The sequence below is a fragment of the Trachypithecus francoisi genome, unplaced genomic scaffold (assembly GCF_009764315.1).
Source record: "Trachypithecus francoisi isolate TF-2019V2 unplaced genomic scaffold, Tfra_2.0 Contig01580, whole genome shotgun sequence".
In the NCBI taxonomy this organism is placed as follows: Eukaryota; Metazoa; Chordata; class Mammalia; order Primates; family Cercopithecidae; genus Trachypithecus; species Trachypithecus francoisi.
Genome location: NW_022681443.1, coordinates 1,536,321 through 1,550,403, shown reverse-complemented (window position 1 = coordinate 1,550,403; position 14,083 = coordinate 1,536,321). Strand labels below are relative to the sequence as shown.

Below are 14,083 nucleotides of genomic sequence, written 5' to 3'. Positions count from 1 at the left end.
GCCTCCCAAAGTGCTGGGATTACAGGCGTGAGCCTGGCCCAGGAAAGTACTTTCTAAGTGGAAGGGCATGGTCTCTATGGGGAGTCCACCATGTTCAGGGTGTTTTGTTTTGTTTTTGAGATGGAGTTTCGCTCTTATTGCCCAGGCTAGAGTGCAATAGCGCGATCTCAGCTCACAGCAACCTCGGCCTCCCATGTTTAAGTTTTCTTTGCATATGTCTTCTCTTACATCAGCCTTGCAAGGTGGGTCATTATTACTTCTTATCTTTATTTGACAAAGGAAGTAATAGACTGAGGGGGTGAATGGCTTGCCCCAGGCCACACAGCTGACCTCAGCTGATGTCAGGACACTGTCAGTCTGAGCTCTTTCTGCATCAGCAAGCTGCCTCTCCAGCAAGTAGGAGGGTCTAGTCACTGAAACCCAGGCAAATCCCCCGCACTGTTCTCTGCTCCACTGCAGACCTCTCTGAGGCCTGTTAAGAATGAGCCTTGATGAGCTTGCAGTGAGCTGAGATCCGGCCACTGCACTCCAGCCTGGGCGACACAGCGAGACTCCATCTCAAAAAAAAAGAAAGAATGAGCCTTACCAGGAGTGGTGGCTCAGGCCTGTAATCCTAACATTTTGGGGGACTAAGGTGGGAGGATGGCTTGAGTCCAGGAGTTTGAGACCAGCCTGGGCAACATAGTGAGACCCCCTGTCTCTACCAAAAATATATATATTTTTAATTAGCCCGGTGTGATGGTACATGCTTGTGGACCCAGCTCCTCAGGAGGCTGAGGCAGAAAATTCACTTGAGCCCAGGAGTTTGAGGCTGCAGTGAGCTGTGATTGTAACACTGCACTACAGCCTGGGTGACAGAGTAAGACACTGTCTCTTTAAAAAAAAAAAAAAAAAAAAAAAACGGCCAGGCACTGTGGTTCATGCCTGTAATCCCAGCACTTTGGGAGGCCAAGGTGGGCAGAGCACCTGAGGTCAGGAGTTCGACACCAGCCTCGCCAATATGGCGAAACCCCCTCTCTACTAAAATACAAAAAACTAGCCAGACGTGGTGGCGGGCGCCTGTAGTCCTAGCTACTCGAGAGGCTGAGACAGGATAATCACTTGAACCCAGGAAGTGGAGCTTGCAGTGAGCCGAGATCGTGCCATTGCACTCCAGCCTGGGCCACAAGAGTGAAACTCCACCTCAAGGAAAAAAAAGAAAAGAAAAAGAATGAGCACTGATGCTTCAGTGAGCCCTGGGAGCGTTTTCCCTGCAACCACCTCAACACTATAAAACTCAGTAGCTTTTGGACAGCCAGCTGCATGATGTCTGGGAAGTCCTTTCGGCTTTCTCCTGCCCATTCAAATATCACATTTCTATAAAAGCAAACGGTTGTTGTTGAGGCTGGTGGACTGCTTGTCTGCCACTTGGTGGGCCATCTGTTTAACATTGCCAACCTCCTACTCATCCTTAAAGACAGAATGCGAGTGTCTTCTCTCCTTGGAAGCCCTCCAGCTCTCGCCCAGACAGAATCCAGCGTTCTGCGCTCTAGCTTCCCGTGATAATCTCCTCATACTGCTTGTGGCCAACTATGAGTTGTTTCCCAATATCTGTTGTCCCCTTCACCTGTGAAAAGAAAACCTCTGATTTTTTGCTGGGCGTGTACCTGGCCGAAATAAAGATTGTATTTCCTAGCCTCCCCTACCTCTATGTGTGGCCACGTGACTAAGATCCAGTTAATGAGATGTAAGTGGATGTGTCGTGTGGCAGTTTCTGGAAACCTTCCTTAAAAAACAGCTTTATCTTTTTGTCCTTTCCTCCCTCCTGCTGCCTGTAATGTGAATGTGATGGCAGGAGCTCCAGATGCCTCCTTGGACCCTAAGAACAAGGATCTTGGCTGGGCGCAGTGGCTCACACCTGTAATCCCAGCACTTTGAGAGGCCAAGTCGGGCAGATCACCTGAGGTCAGGATTTTGAGACTAGCCTGGCCAACATGGTGAATGTGTTCTCTCCTAAAAATACAAAATTAACCAGGTGTGGTGGCGCACACCTGTAATCCTAGCTACTCGGGAGGCTGAGGCAGGAGTATCACTTGAACCCGGGAAGCGGAGGTTGCAGTGAGCCAAGATCGTGCCATTGTACTCCACCCTGGGCAGCAAGAGCAAAATGCCATCTCAAAAAAAAAAAAAAAAGGAACAAGGGTCTTATTTTATCTTATGAAAGCTGGAACTGTGCACTGGAAGAAGTCAGAATCAGTCCTGGCGCAGTGGCTCATGCCTATAATCCCAGCACTTTGGGAGTCCAAGGCGGGCAGATCACTTGAGGTCAGGAGCTCGAGACCAACCTGGCCAACATGGTGAAACCCCATCTCCAATAAAAGAACAAAAATTAGCTGAGCGTGGTGGCAGACACCTGTAATCCCAGCTACTTGGGAGGCTGAGGTAAGAGAATTGCCTGAACCCGGGAGGCAAAAGTTGCAGTGAGCTGAGATCATGCCATTGCACTCCAGCCTAGGCAACAGAGCAAGATTCCATCTCAAAAAAAAAAAAAAAAAAAAAAGAAGTCAGAATCCCTGAGGACTTAGCCCACCAGTGCTTAGAAACACCATATAAGCCCGGGCTTGCCCACCTTCAGACTTTTATGTGGGAGAGAAATGTATTTATATTGACTTATTTAAAGACAGAGTTTTGCTCTGTTGCCCAGTCTAGAGTACAGTGGCACAGTCATGGCTCACTGCAGCCTCAACCTTCCAGGCTCAAGCAATCCTCCCACCTCAGCCTCCCAAATAACTGGGACTACAGGTACACACCAGCGTGCTTGGCTAATTTTTTTTTTTTTTTTTTTTTTTTTTTGTAGAGACAAGGTCTCACTATGTTGCCCAGGCTGGTGGAAGAGAAATTTCTACCTATTTTGAGCCACTGTTATTTTGAGTCTCTGTCACATTCAAACAGAATCCTAACTTCTATTGCCTCTCTGTAACAAATATGGGATGCTTTCCACACTTCAGTGTAACTGTCCATTTCCTGTTATTTCCCCTGGAAACTCCTCAAGCCAGGGGCTAGGTTTCAGTGTTTGCCCAGTACAGACACATTAGTATTTGCCCAGTGAAACATTTGCTGGAAAAGGTGATTGCATCAAAGGTGATGGCAGTGTTTTTGGAGCACTCACCGTGAGCACTCCTGTAATTTGCATGCATTCGCTGACTTAATCCTACAAGGAAACCAAGGCGGTAAAGAGGTTTGATGACTTGCCCCAGATCACTGGCTGTTGAGTGAGAGAATTGGGACTGAAGCCCTGGTTGGCCTGGGTCCCCAGCCTATGTGTTCTCCACATCAGCCACTGCTGTCTGCCATGCTCCTGGGAGGACTGGAAAGGTCTGATTCTGCATGTTCCTTTGCTGAGAACAATAAGAAATAGCAAAGAAATTGCATGTATTACTTTTTTGTATTTCTCTCACTACCAATTTTATTTTGTTCTCTCGCTCTCTGTTTCTCTCTTTCTCCCTCTCTTTCTCTTTTGTCTCCTGAAGTTTTTTAGTGCAAATTCACCCAATGAAAAAGCCTCTTTGGCCAAGCAGAACTCAGAAAAAAGCTTACGAATACAGAATACTGCAAAAGGTATATTGACTACCAAAAAGGGAAATGTAAGCTTTTGGCTTAGTTATTATCTCCAAAACGCTGGTTTCTTGGGTTCATTTGAACAGAATTTGCTACCCTACTTTATACTTGGGGTCCCAGCCTAGGGCTTGGCACCAAGTAATATTTTATGAAAGGATGTAATTGTCTTTTAGTTCAGTAAGCACTGATTATTTATTTATTTATTTATTTATTTATTTATTTATTTATTTTTGAGACAAAATCTCACTCTGTCACCCAGGCTGGAGTGCAATGGCACGATCTCAGCTCACTGCAGCCTCTGCCTCCCAGGTTCAAGTGATTCTCCTGCCTCAGCCTCCCAAGTAGCTGGGATTACAGGCATGTGCCACCACGCCTGGCTAATTATTGTATTTTTAGTAGAGATGGGTGTTTCATCATGTTGGCCAGGCTGGTTTCGAACTCCTGACCTTGTGATCCTCCCGCCTCAGCCTCTCAAAGAGCTGAGATGACAGGCGTGAGCCACCTCACCCAGCCTAAGCACTGATTAAGTTCCACTTTTGTGGTGATGAGGTCAGCACAATGCTAATATCTATGGGGAAGAGAGGTTGTTGACACTGGAAGAAAATAAATTTAAGACATGATGACTGCTCCTCTGCCCCATCAGAAACCAGTAATTACTAAGGTTAGAACTAATTTGCACCCAGGTCTTAATTTATATTGGTGACTGAGTGATAGTACAGAGAGGTCAGTGCCATTGAAAGAAAAGTTTCATGTTACTCGCAGTTCCCCTAGAAACTCCCCCTGGAAATTGCGAGTAACATTAAACTCAGCACACTGTGCAGGGACACAGCGGGAAGCACCAGTGCTGACCAGGAGGCAGAAAGGAGCGTGGGGAAGGGACAGGCCACACTCTTTTTTGAAGTTTCAGCAGGAAAGACAAAGCAAGGTACGGTAACCAGTTTAGGATTAGCTGGGTGCAGCGGTTTACACCTGTAATCCCAACACTTTGGGAGGCTGAGGCAGGAGGATTGCTTGAGCCCAGAAGTTCGAGACCAGCCTGAGTAACATAGCGAGACCCTGTCTTTACAAAAAAATTTTTAAATTAGCTGGACACGGGGGTGCACACCTGTAGTCCGAGCTACTCAGGAGGCTGAGGTGAGAGGATCACTTGAGTCCGGGAGATTGAGGCTACAGTGAGTCACGATTGAGCCACTGCACTCTAGCCTGGGTGACAGTGAGACCCTGTCTCAAAAAAAAAAAAATTTAGACTTGGCTGGGTTGAATAATTCCGGCGGGCTCTGGGGCAGAGGGGCTCTCCCTAGTTGGGTTGGTGTGTGAGTTAGATAAAAGAGTTGGTTCAAAGTGTAGCCTCTGGATTGTAGGAGAGGTGTATTAGCAACTGTATCTGTTAGTCTAGCCCTGTAATTAATGGATGGCAAATAGACAAATACAGAATGTAAGAAAACACAGAACAGGAGCTCTGAAGTACCATCCTAGGTTATTTCACATCATTATTGTTATTTAAACTTTATTCTTTTTCTTGAGGGAGAAATGGATGCTCAGAGAAGTTAGTACGTGAATTATGTCCCAATAAAACTGTTAAAGATGGCCGGGCGCGGTGGCTCAAGCCTGTAATCCCAGTACTTTGGGAGGCCGAGGCGGGCGGATCACGAGGTCAGGAGATCGAGACCATCCTGGCTAACCCGGTGAAACCCCGTCTCTACTAAAAAAATACAAAAAACTAGCCAGGCGAGGTGGCGGGCGCCTGTAGTCCCAGCTACTCGGGAGGCTGAGGCAGGAGAATGGCGTAAACCCGGGAGGCGGAGCTTGCAGTGAGCTGAGATCCGGCCACTGCACTCCAGCCCGGGCGACAGAGCGAGACTCCGTCTCAAAAAAAAAAAAAAAAAAAAAAAGCTGTTAAAGAAAAAGCTTGGGGACCACTGATCAACAGGTTTAGCCAGGGCTCTAAATAGAGGTAAATATTTGTAGGAAGCTTTGCAAGTCCCCCAGAGCTTACATATATATTCAATTCACAAAGATCCATGTGTCAAAGAGGAGTTGCCAAGGAAAATTAGAAAATATTTGAACTGAACGAAATGAGACCTTCTTTTCTAATATGAACATTTATTTAAGGCTACAGGCTTCCCTCTAAACGCTGCTTTGGCCGGGCACAATGGCTCGCGCCTGTAGTCTCAGCACTGTGGGAGGCTGAGGTGGGCAGATCACTTGAGTCCAGGGGTTTGAGACCAGCTTGGTCAACATGGCGAAATCCCGTTTCTACTAAAACTACAAAATTTAACTGGGTGTGGTGGCACACACCTGTAATTCCAGCAACTCAGGAGGCTGAGGCATGAGAATCGCTTGAACCTAATGGTCATTTCTTGCTAATGTCACATTGACAGAGCATCATTCTCAGGCCCTGGTCTTGAAGAAACCTACACAAGAAGTCAAGAGGATATCAGAAGGAAGAGAATGTGAGAATAGGTTTCCTAAAAAGGTGAGCACATGATTGGAAATTTAATAGTAAAGGTGATTCCAAAGGGGGTGAGAGATGGAAGAAAATGAGAAATAACATTTAATGAATATTTACTAAATGCCAGGTACTATGCCGAACCTTATGCAAACAGTGCGTTTTCTTTTACTGTCACAACCTCTGAGATAGTTACTATTGTTATTCTCAGTTTATTAATGAGCAAAGTGATGCTGGGAGCAGGTACCCACTTTGTCACATATCACAAAGCAAATAAGTGATATTAAAAGTAAAAAAAAAATAATAAAACAAGGCCAGACGCAGTGGTTCACGCCTGTCATCCCAGCACTTTGGGAGGCCGACACAGGTGGATCACTTGAGGTCAGGAGTTTGAGACCAGCCTGGCCAACATGGTGAAACGCTGTCTCTACTAAAAAATACAAAAATTAGCTGGGCATGGTGGCATGCCTATAATCCCAGCTAATCGGGAGCCTGAGGCAGGAGAATCGCTTGAACCTGGGAGGCGGACGTTGCAGTGAGCCAAGATCGTGCCACTACATTCCAGCCTGGGCAACACAGTGAGACTGTGTCTCAAAATAAATAAATAAATAAAAAGCAAATAAGTGATAAAATCAAGATTTGCATGCAGATCTGCCTGTCTCTGAGCCTGAGCTCTCAACCACTGAGCCTTCCCTGCAGCGCAGTGCCTAGTGCAGGAAAGTCACTAGCATCATTCTCTCCTCTTCCCCTTCCCCACAAACCTCAGTGGATGGTAGTGTATGTCAGTGGAACTTCAGTCTTGTGTAGCGGGACCAGAACAGGGTAAGAGGTTTGGGAGCTTCCCCAGGCACCAGCTAGCAAGGGAGTCAGCCATAGAATTTGGGCCAAGTACCACGAGCAGTGTAGATTTCTTGTTTTTTGTTTTTGTTTTTTTGAGACAGACTCAGTCTGTCACCCAGGCTGGAGTGCAGTGGTGCCATCTCAGCTCACTGCAACCTCTGCCTCCTGGGTTCAAGTGATTCTCGTGTCTCAGCCTCCCTAGTAGCTGGGACTACAGGCGTGCACCACCACACCTGGCTAATTTTTGTATTTTTGATAGAGACAGGGTTTCACCATGTTGGTCAGGCTGGTCTTGAACTCGTGACCTCAGGTGATCCGCCCCTTTCGGCCTCCCAAAGTGCTGGGATTACAGGCATGAGCCACCACTCCCAGGCTAATCTTTTGACTTTAATTGCGGTGTTTTATGTTAGAAGTTTTTAATTATTATAGTCATATTTAGTAGTCTCTTATGGCTTCTAGATTTCCTGCTAAGCATTTTACCATTCTAAGATTATATAAAACATCTTCCCCAATTTTTTCCCAGTATATTATCACCTATTCTCAATAAAATATTTACTCACGTAACCCCCCAGTATCACCAGGGGTCACTCTATTCCTTGGAATTTAGCTAAAGATTGGCTTAAGCATTTGTTACCTAATTTGTTTGAAGTCTATTACCCTCTCAAATATGTTTGTGAACTCTGGGGGCCTGATGTTTTCTGGCACTAAGCTCCTTATCTGTCCTGCATACGCTATGCACATACTAACTGCATCAGCCCTAATGTGGAACTCACCTCTTCTGATTTTTACAAAAACCACTCACACAAGGCCTCTGTGTGCATATATTTGTGTATATGGAAGAATGGAAGACTTTACTGAAGTTTAAAGAGATGAGGAGAGGGGTGCCCATATCACAGGAATGCAAATAATTTTTTTTTTTCTTTTTTTTGAGACAGTCTTGTTGCGTTGCCCATGCTGGAGTGCAGTGGTGCAATCTTGGCTCACTGCAACTTCCACCTCCTGGGTTCAAGCTATTCTGCTGCCTCAGTCTCCCAAGTAGTTGGGATTACAGGCGTGTGCCACCATGCCCAGCTAATTTTTGTATTTTTAGTAGAGATGGGGTTTAGCCATGTTGGTCAGGCTGGTCTCGAACTCCTAACCTCAAATGATTAGCCCACCTTGGCCTCCCAAAGGGATTACAGGCATGAGCCACCACTCCCAGCCCACAGTAATGCAAATAATTTTAAAATTAATATTAGTTGGCTGGGTGTGGTGGCTCACACCTGTAATCCAAACACTCTGGGAGGTCGAGGTGGGCAGATCACCTGAGGTCAGGAGTTCGAGACCAGCCTTGCCAACATGGTGAAACCCCACCTATACTAAAAATACAAAAATTAGCCAGGCATGGTGGCAGGTGCCTGTAATCCCAGCTACTTGAGAGGCTAAGCAAGGAGAATCACTTGAACTGCTGGAGTGCAGTGGCCGGATCTCAGCTCACTGCAAGCTCCGCCTCCCGGGTTTACGCCATTCTCCTGCCTCAGCCTCCCGAGTAGCTGGGACTACAGGCGCCCGCCACCACGCCCGGCTAGTTTTTTGTATTTTTTAGTAGAGACGGGGTTTCACCGTGTTAGCCAGGATGGTCTCGATCTCCTGGGCTCGTGATCCACCCGTCTCGGCCTCCCAAAGTGCTGGGATTACAGGCTTGAGCCACCGTGACTGGCCTATTTTTTTTTTAGACAGAATCTCGCTCTGTTGTGTAGGCTGGAGTGCACTGGTGTGATCTCAGTTCACTGCAACCTCCACCTCCCAGGTTCAAGCGATTCTCCTACCTCAACCTCCTGAGTAGCTGGGATTAGGCTCGCACCACCATGCCCGGCTAATTTTTGTATTTTTGGTAGAGATGGGGGTTTCACCATGTTGGTCAGGCTGGTCTGGAACTCCTGACCTCGTGATCTGCCCACCTCAGCCTCCCAAAGTGCTGGAATTACAGGTGTGAGTCGTCATGCCTGGCCAAGGGTTTTAAAAAATATGTATATTGCATTTTTAGATGTTTTGTCATGAGTTTAGGGTACCCTTTAAAATTTTTAAATACACCTATGACCTGGTAATTCTTCTAATAATCTGTCATGTAGAAATGTTCGTTACAAGGCTATCCCTTACAGCATTAATCTGTACCAGCAGACATCGTAGAAAACTTCAATTTCAATAGAGAAATAGGTAAATTGTGAAATGTCCATAATAAGCATATTCTGCTGCTATGAAAAACGGTGAGGAAGATTTACACTGATATGAAAGATTATCAGCCAATGACATCTAAAGTTAATCAAGAAAATGGCCAGGCACAGTGGCTCACTCCTGTAATCCCAGCACTTTGGGAGGCCTCGGAGGGCAGATCATTTGAGGTCAGGAGTTTGAGACCAGCCTGGCCAACATGGTGAAACCCCATCTCTACTAAAAAAATACAAAAATTAGGTGCCCATGGTGGCAGGCATCAGTAATCCCAGCTACTTGGGAGGCTGAGGCACGAGAATCACTTGAACCCAGGAGGCGAAGGTTGTAGTGAGCTGAGATTGTGCCACTTCACTCCAGCCTGGGGGATCGAGTGAGACTCAGTCTCAAATAATAATAATAATACAATAAAATTAATCAAGAAAATATTACAGGCAATGTAGTTAGTGGGTGAAAATTAAAGTTGTAAAACATTGTATATAGGATGATTCCATCTTTATTTTTGAAGTATGTTTTTGGTATAAAGTCAGTATGTGCCTGTGAGAAGGTTTGGAAAGATACACAGAAAAATATTAACAGTGTTTATTGCTAAGAAATATGAGTGGGCCGGGCGCGGTGGCTCAAGCCTGTAATCCCAGCACTTTGGGAGGCCGAGACGGGCGGATCACGAGGTCAGGAGATCGAGACCATCCTGGCTAACACGGTGAAACCCCGTCTCTACTAAAAAATACAAAAAACTAGCCGGGTGAGGTGGCGGGCGCCTGTAGTCCCAGCTACTGGGGAGGCTGAGGCAGGAGAATGGCGTAAACCCGGGAGGCGGAGCTTGCAGTGAGCTGAGATCCGGCCACTGTACTCCAGCCTGGGCGACAGAGCAAGACTCCGTCTCAAAAAAAAAAAAAGAAAAGAAAAGAAATATGAGTGGAGATGAGGAAAGCTTTTTCTTTTACATCTCTAGATTATGTGAATTTTTCACAATGAGCATTAATTTATTTTGTAAAAAAAATAAATATTTTTGTGGCAGAAAAATACTATCTAAATGTCAAAATGAAAGCCTGGAGCAAGAGAGAAGATGGTCCTACTTTTTATGGCCCTATCTGACATGTGTCCAGAGAGCACAATCAGACTCGAATCATGTTCAGGAGCCCTTGAGGCACTGGAGATGTTTAGGTTGGAGAAAGCAAGACTTGGAGAAGACCTGAGGGCTCTCCTCAGATATTTTAAGGACTGTCATGTAACCTGTGACCCTGGAGAAAGATGGGTCGGAATTACAGACAGTGTGATTTTTATCTAAGGTAAGAAAGAACTTCCTAAGAGTCCAAGTTGTTATTTCAAACCCACTTTGCATCTGGCTGTGCTGCAGGCTGCTAGGTTTTGTTCCAGCTCTAGCTCTCAAACCAAGCCATTCCTCATCCTAGATCTCTGATGCTAACCCCTTAATGCTAGCTCCTGCTTTGCTATTTATTTATTTATTTATTTATTTAAGACAGCGTCTTGCTCTGTCGCTCAGGCTGGAGTGCAGTGGCACGATCTCAGCTCACTGCAACCTCCGTCTCCTGGGTTCAAGCAATTCTCCCACCTCAGCCTCCCAAGTAGCTGGGATTACAGGTGTGCGCCACCACGCCCAGCTAATTTTTGTATTTTTAGTAGAGACTGGGTTTTGCCATGTTGGCCAGGCTGGTCTTGAAATCCCGACCTCAAGTGATCCACCCACCTCAGCTTCCCAAAGTGCTGTGATTACAGGCGTGAGCCACAGTGCCCAGCCTCCTGCTTTGCTTTCTATCTGCTCCTTAGATCGGATGTTCCAGATTGTCTCTTCCCTTGCCCATTGCTCCTTCTTTACCTAGTGATGTGGGTATGAGCCAGCCCTTCCCATTTCTATGCCCAGGTCCCTATACCCAAACGCCCTACCCTGCCTTCTGCCTGGGAGGAATCGGATACTTCCGAACAGTAGTACTGGATGTTTGAGAAGGTAGCATGTTCCGTGTCTCCAAAGCTGGGGAAGGAAAAATGTACACTTACCTGTTGAGAATATTACTGAAAGGATGTGTATCAGTTGCATTTCTTTGCTTATAAGTAACAAAGCTGTCTCTGGTCAGCTTAAGCCAAAACTGAAAGAACATTGAGTAACTGAAGAGTCTGGAGAATCAGTCCAGGAAGCAGAAACATCAAGGTAGTTGCAACCCTCGAACCATCTTTTCAAGGTGACATCTCTGGAATGGGTGAACCTCCACATGTTTTCAGTCCATATTTCACTCTACTCAGAACTCAGAATCCAAGGAGCAGAAGTTTTGAATGGCCAGGCTATTCCAGGAGCTGTAACTGAGTGGCAGGGGTCGGGGTAGGGGAAGTGAAAGGAAGATTCTGACTCGAGAGCCTGTGAAGGCCTCTGAAGACCCCTCCTGTGGCTCTCGTCAGGGGAGCAAGACACCTGATTTAAAACCCCCTCAGCTGGCCGCGGTGGCTCACACCTGTAATACCAGCACTTTGGGAGGCCAAGGCGGGTGGATCATGAGGTCAGGAGATTGAAACCATCCTGGCCAAAATGGTGAAACCCCGTCTCTACTAAAATTAGAAAAATTAGCCGGGCATGGTGGCACTTGCCTGTAGTCCCAGCTACTCAGGAGGCTGAGGCAGGAGAATCGCTTGAACCCAGGAGTCGGAGGTTGCAGTGAGCCGAGATCATGCCATTGTACTCCAGCCTGGCTACAGAGTGAGACTCCATTTCAAAAATAAAAAACAAAAACAAACAAAAAGACTTCAAGCCCAAATGCAGTAGAGGGCAGATCACCCCCTAAAACACACAAAGAGTCAGGGGCTGTTAGGAAAGGGGAAGGACACTGGGTTGCCAAAGGAATGACCCTCAGAGAAACGTTGCACTTCTTTAGTGGATCCTAGATGCTGGACTTTCGTAGACTTTGAAAAAAAAAAAGGTTTTCACTAAGTAAATTCATTAAAACAGAATGCTGTCTGTCATCAGTAGCATTTTATAAAGAAAGTCATTAATACCACAAAGCAAAAAATGTAAAAAGTCCTTAAATTGAATCAGTTTACTTCTTGTTAGACTCATATTGATTTTTCCTTGTTTCCCTCATTTCCCTGGTGACCACCAGACACAGCATGGCCCCCATTAGGAGACAGGGTGTCCGAGTCACTGGACCAAATGATCTATAAATTCCCTACTAACTCCAGGTTTCTGTGATTCCAGTGGTATCTTGCTATTAGAATAGTGGTTCTCAAATGGGGCAATTTTGTCCCCTGGGAGACATTTGGCCAGCTCTAGAGACATTTCTAGTTGTCACAACTGGGGCAGGGGGACATCAGGGGAGGCCAGGGATGCTCCTCAGCATCCTACAGTGCATAGGACAGCCTCCCACAACAAAGAAATATCCAGCCCCAAATGTCAATAGTGCTGAGGTTGAGAAACTTTGCTGGAGACAGAAGAAATCCCATTAGACGATTAATTAAGTGCAACCCTATCCCATTAGGACAGGATTAGAAAATAGTGTGATTGGGTACTACTGCAGCCTTTATTCATGAGGCGGAATTTTTGTTCCATTAAGGTATAACTGCTTCTTCAAAATAAAATGTATTATTTTTTTAAACACAAAAGTACAACCCAAATGTCCATCAGTGACAGACTGGATTAAGAAAATGTGGCACATACACACCATGGAATACTATGCAGCCATAAAAAAGGATGAGTTCGTGTCCTTTGTAGGGACATGAATGCAGCTGGAAACCATCATTCTCAGCAAACTATCACAAGAACAGAAAACCAAACACCGCATGTTCCCACTCATAGGTGGGAACTGAACAATGAGATAACTTGGACTTGGGAAGGGGAACATCACACACCAGGGCCTATTATGGGGGGAGGAGGGAGGGATTGCATTGGGAGTTATACCTGATGTAAATGACGAGTTGATGGGTGTAGCACACCAACATGGCACAAGTATACGTATGTAACAAACCTGCACGTTATGCACATGTACCCTAGAACCTAAAGTATAAAAAAAAAAAAAAAAAAGGCCAGGCACAGTGGCTCAAGCCTGTAATCCCAGCACTTTGGGAGGCCGAGATGGGCGGATCACAAGGTCAGGAGATCGAGACCATCCTGGCTAACACGGTGAAACCCTGTCTCTACTGAAAATACAAAAAAATTAGCCAGGCGAGGTGGCGGGTGCCTGTAGTCCCAGCTACTGGGGAGGCTGAGGCAGGAGAATGGCGGGAACCCGGGAGGCGGAGCTTGCAGTGAGCCGAGATCCGGCCACTGCACTCCAGCCTGGGAGACAGAGCGAGACTCCGTCTCAAAAAAAAAAAAAACAACATACACACACACACACAAGTAGTACTGTCATGTTTGGAAAAAGGCAGAAGAAAACAAACCATTCTTGGCTCCAGCCTGTTCTCTTTCTGATCTGTTTGCTCCTGGCTGTCTATTAGCATCTCAAATAGCACCCAAAATGGGACTCAACTTTCCCACTGCCCCAACCTGTTCTTCCCCAGATCGTCCCACCTGAGCAGCTGACACCCAAGCCCTCTGAGCCGCCCTAGACTCTTCTCTTTCTCACACCCACGTGGAGTTGAGTCCGTCAGCAAATCCTGCCAGTTCTCCTTTATCATGTGTTGTAAATTTGCTCACTTTTCACCCCTTGTGTGCACCACCAAGTCCTGAGCCCCATCAGAAATTCCCCAACTGCTGCAGGGGCCTCCTGACTGCTCTTCTGTACCCGTTCTCACCCATCACATTTCTCCTCACATCAGTCAAAGAGACCTTAACAGATTACTCAGATTATGTTGTACCCCAGCTCAGAATCTGCCAGTGGCATCCATGACCCTTAGAAAAAAGATCCCAGCTCCTCACCATGACCAGAGCGCCTGCTCCCTCTGCACCTGCCCCCACCCCTGTGAGCCACCCTATTTCTGCTCCTCAGCCATACCAAGCACATATCGTGGCTGGATCTGTTGCACCTGCTGTCCTCCTAGCCA

The 14,083-nt window shown here is 46.3% G+C and overlaps 1 protein-coding gene across 1 annotated transcript in view; it reads left to right on the top strand.

Annotated features, from left to right (window-relative positions):
* FAM227A (family with sequence similarity 227 member A) overlaps positions 1-14,083 on the top strand; it is an 80,146-nt gene that overhangs the window by 46,345 nt on the left and 19,718 nt on the right. Inside the window, exons 13-14 of the mRNA XM_033189745.1 lie at positions 3,518-3,597; positions 5,979-6,073. Of these exons, the coding sequence (XP_033045636.1) occupies positions 3,518-3,597; positions 5,979-6,073 (175 nt within the window). The remainder of the gene's footprint in view (positions 1-3,517; positions 3,598-5,978; positions 6,074-14,083) is intronic.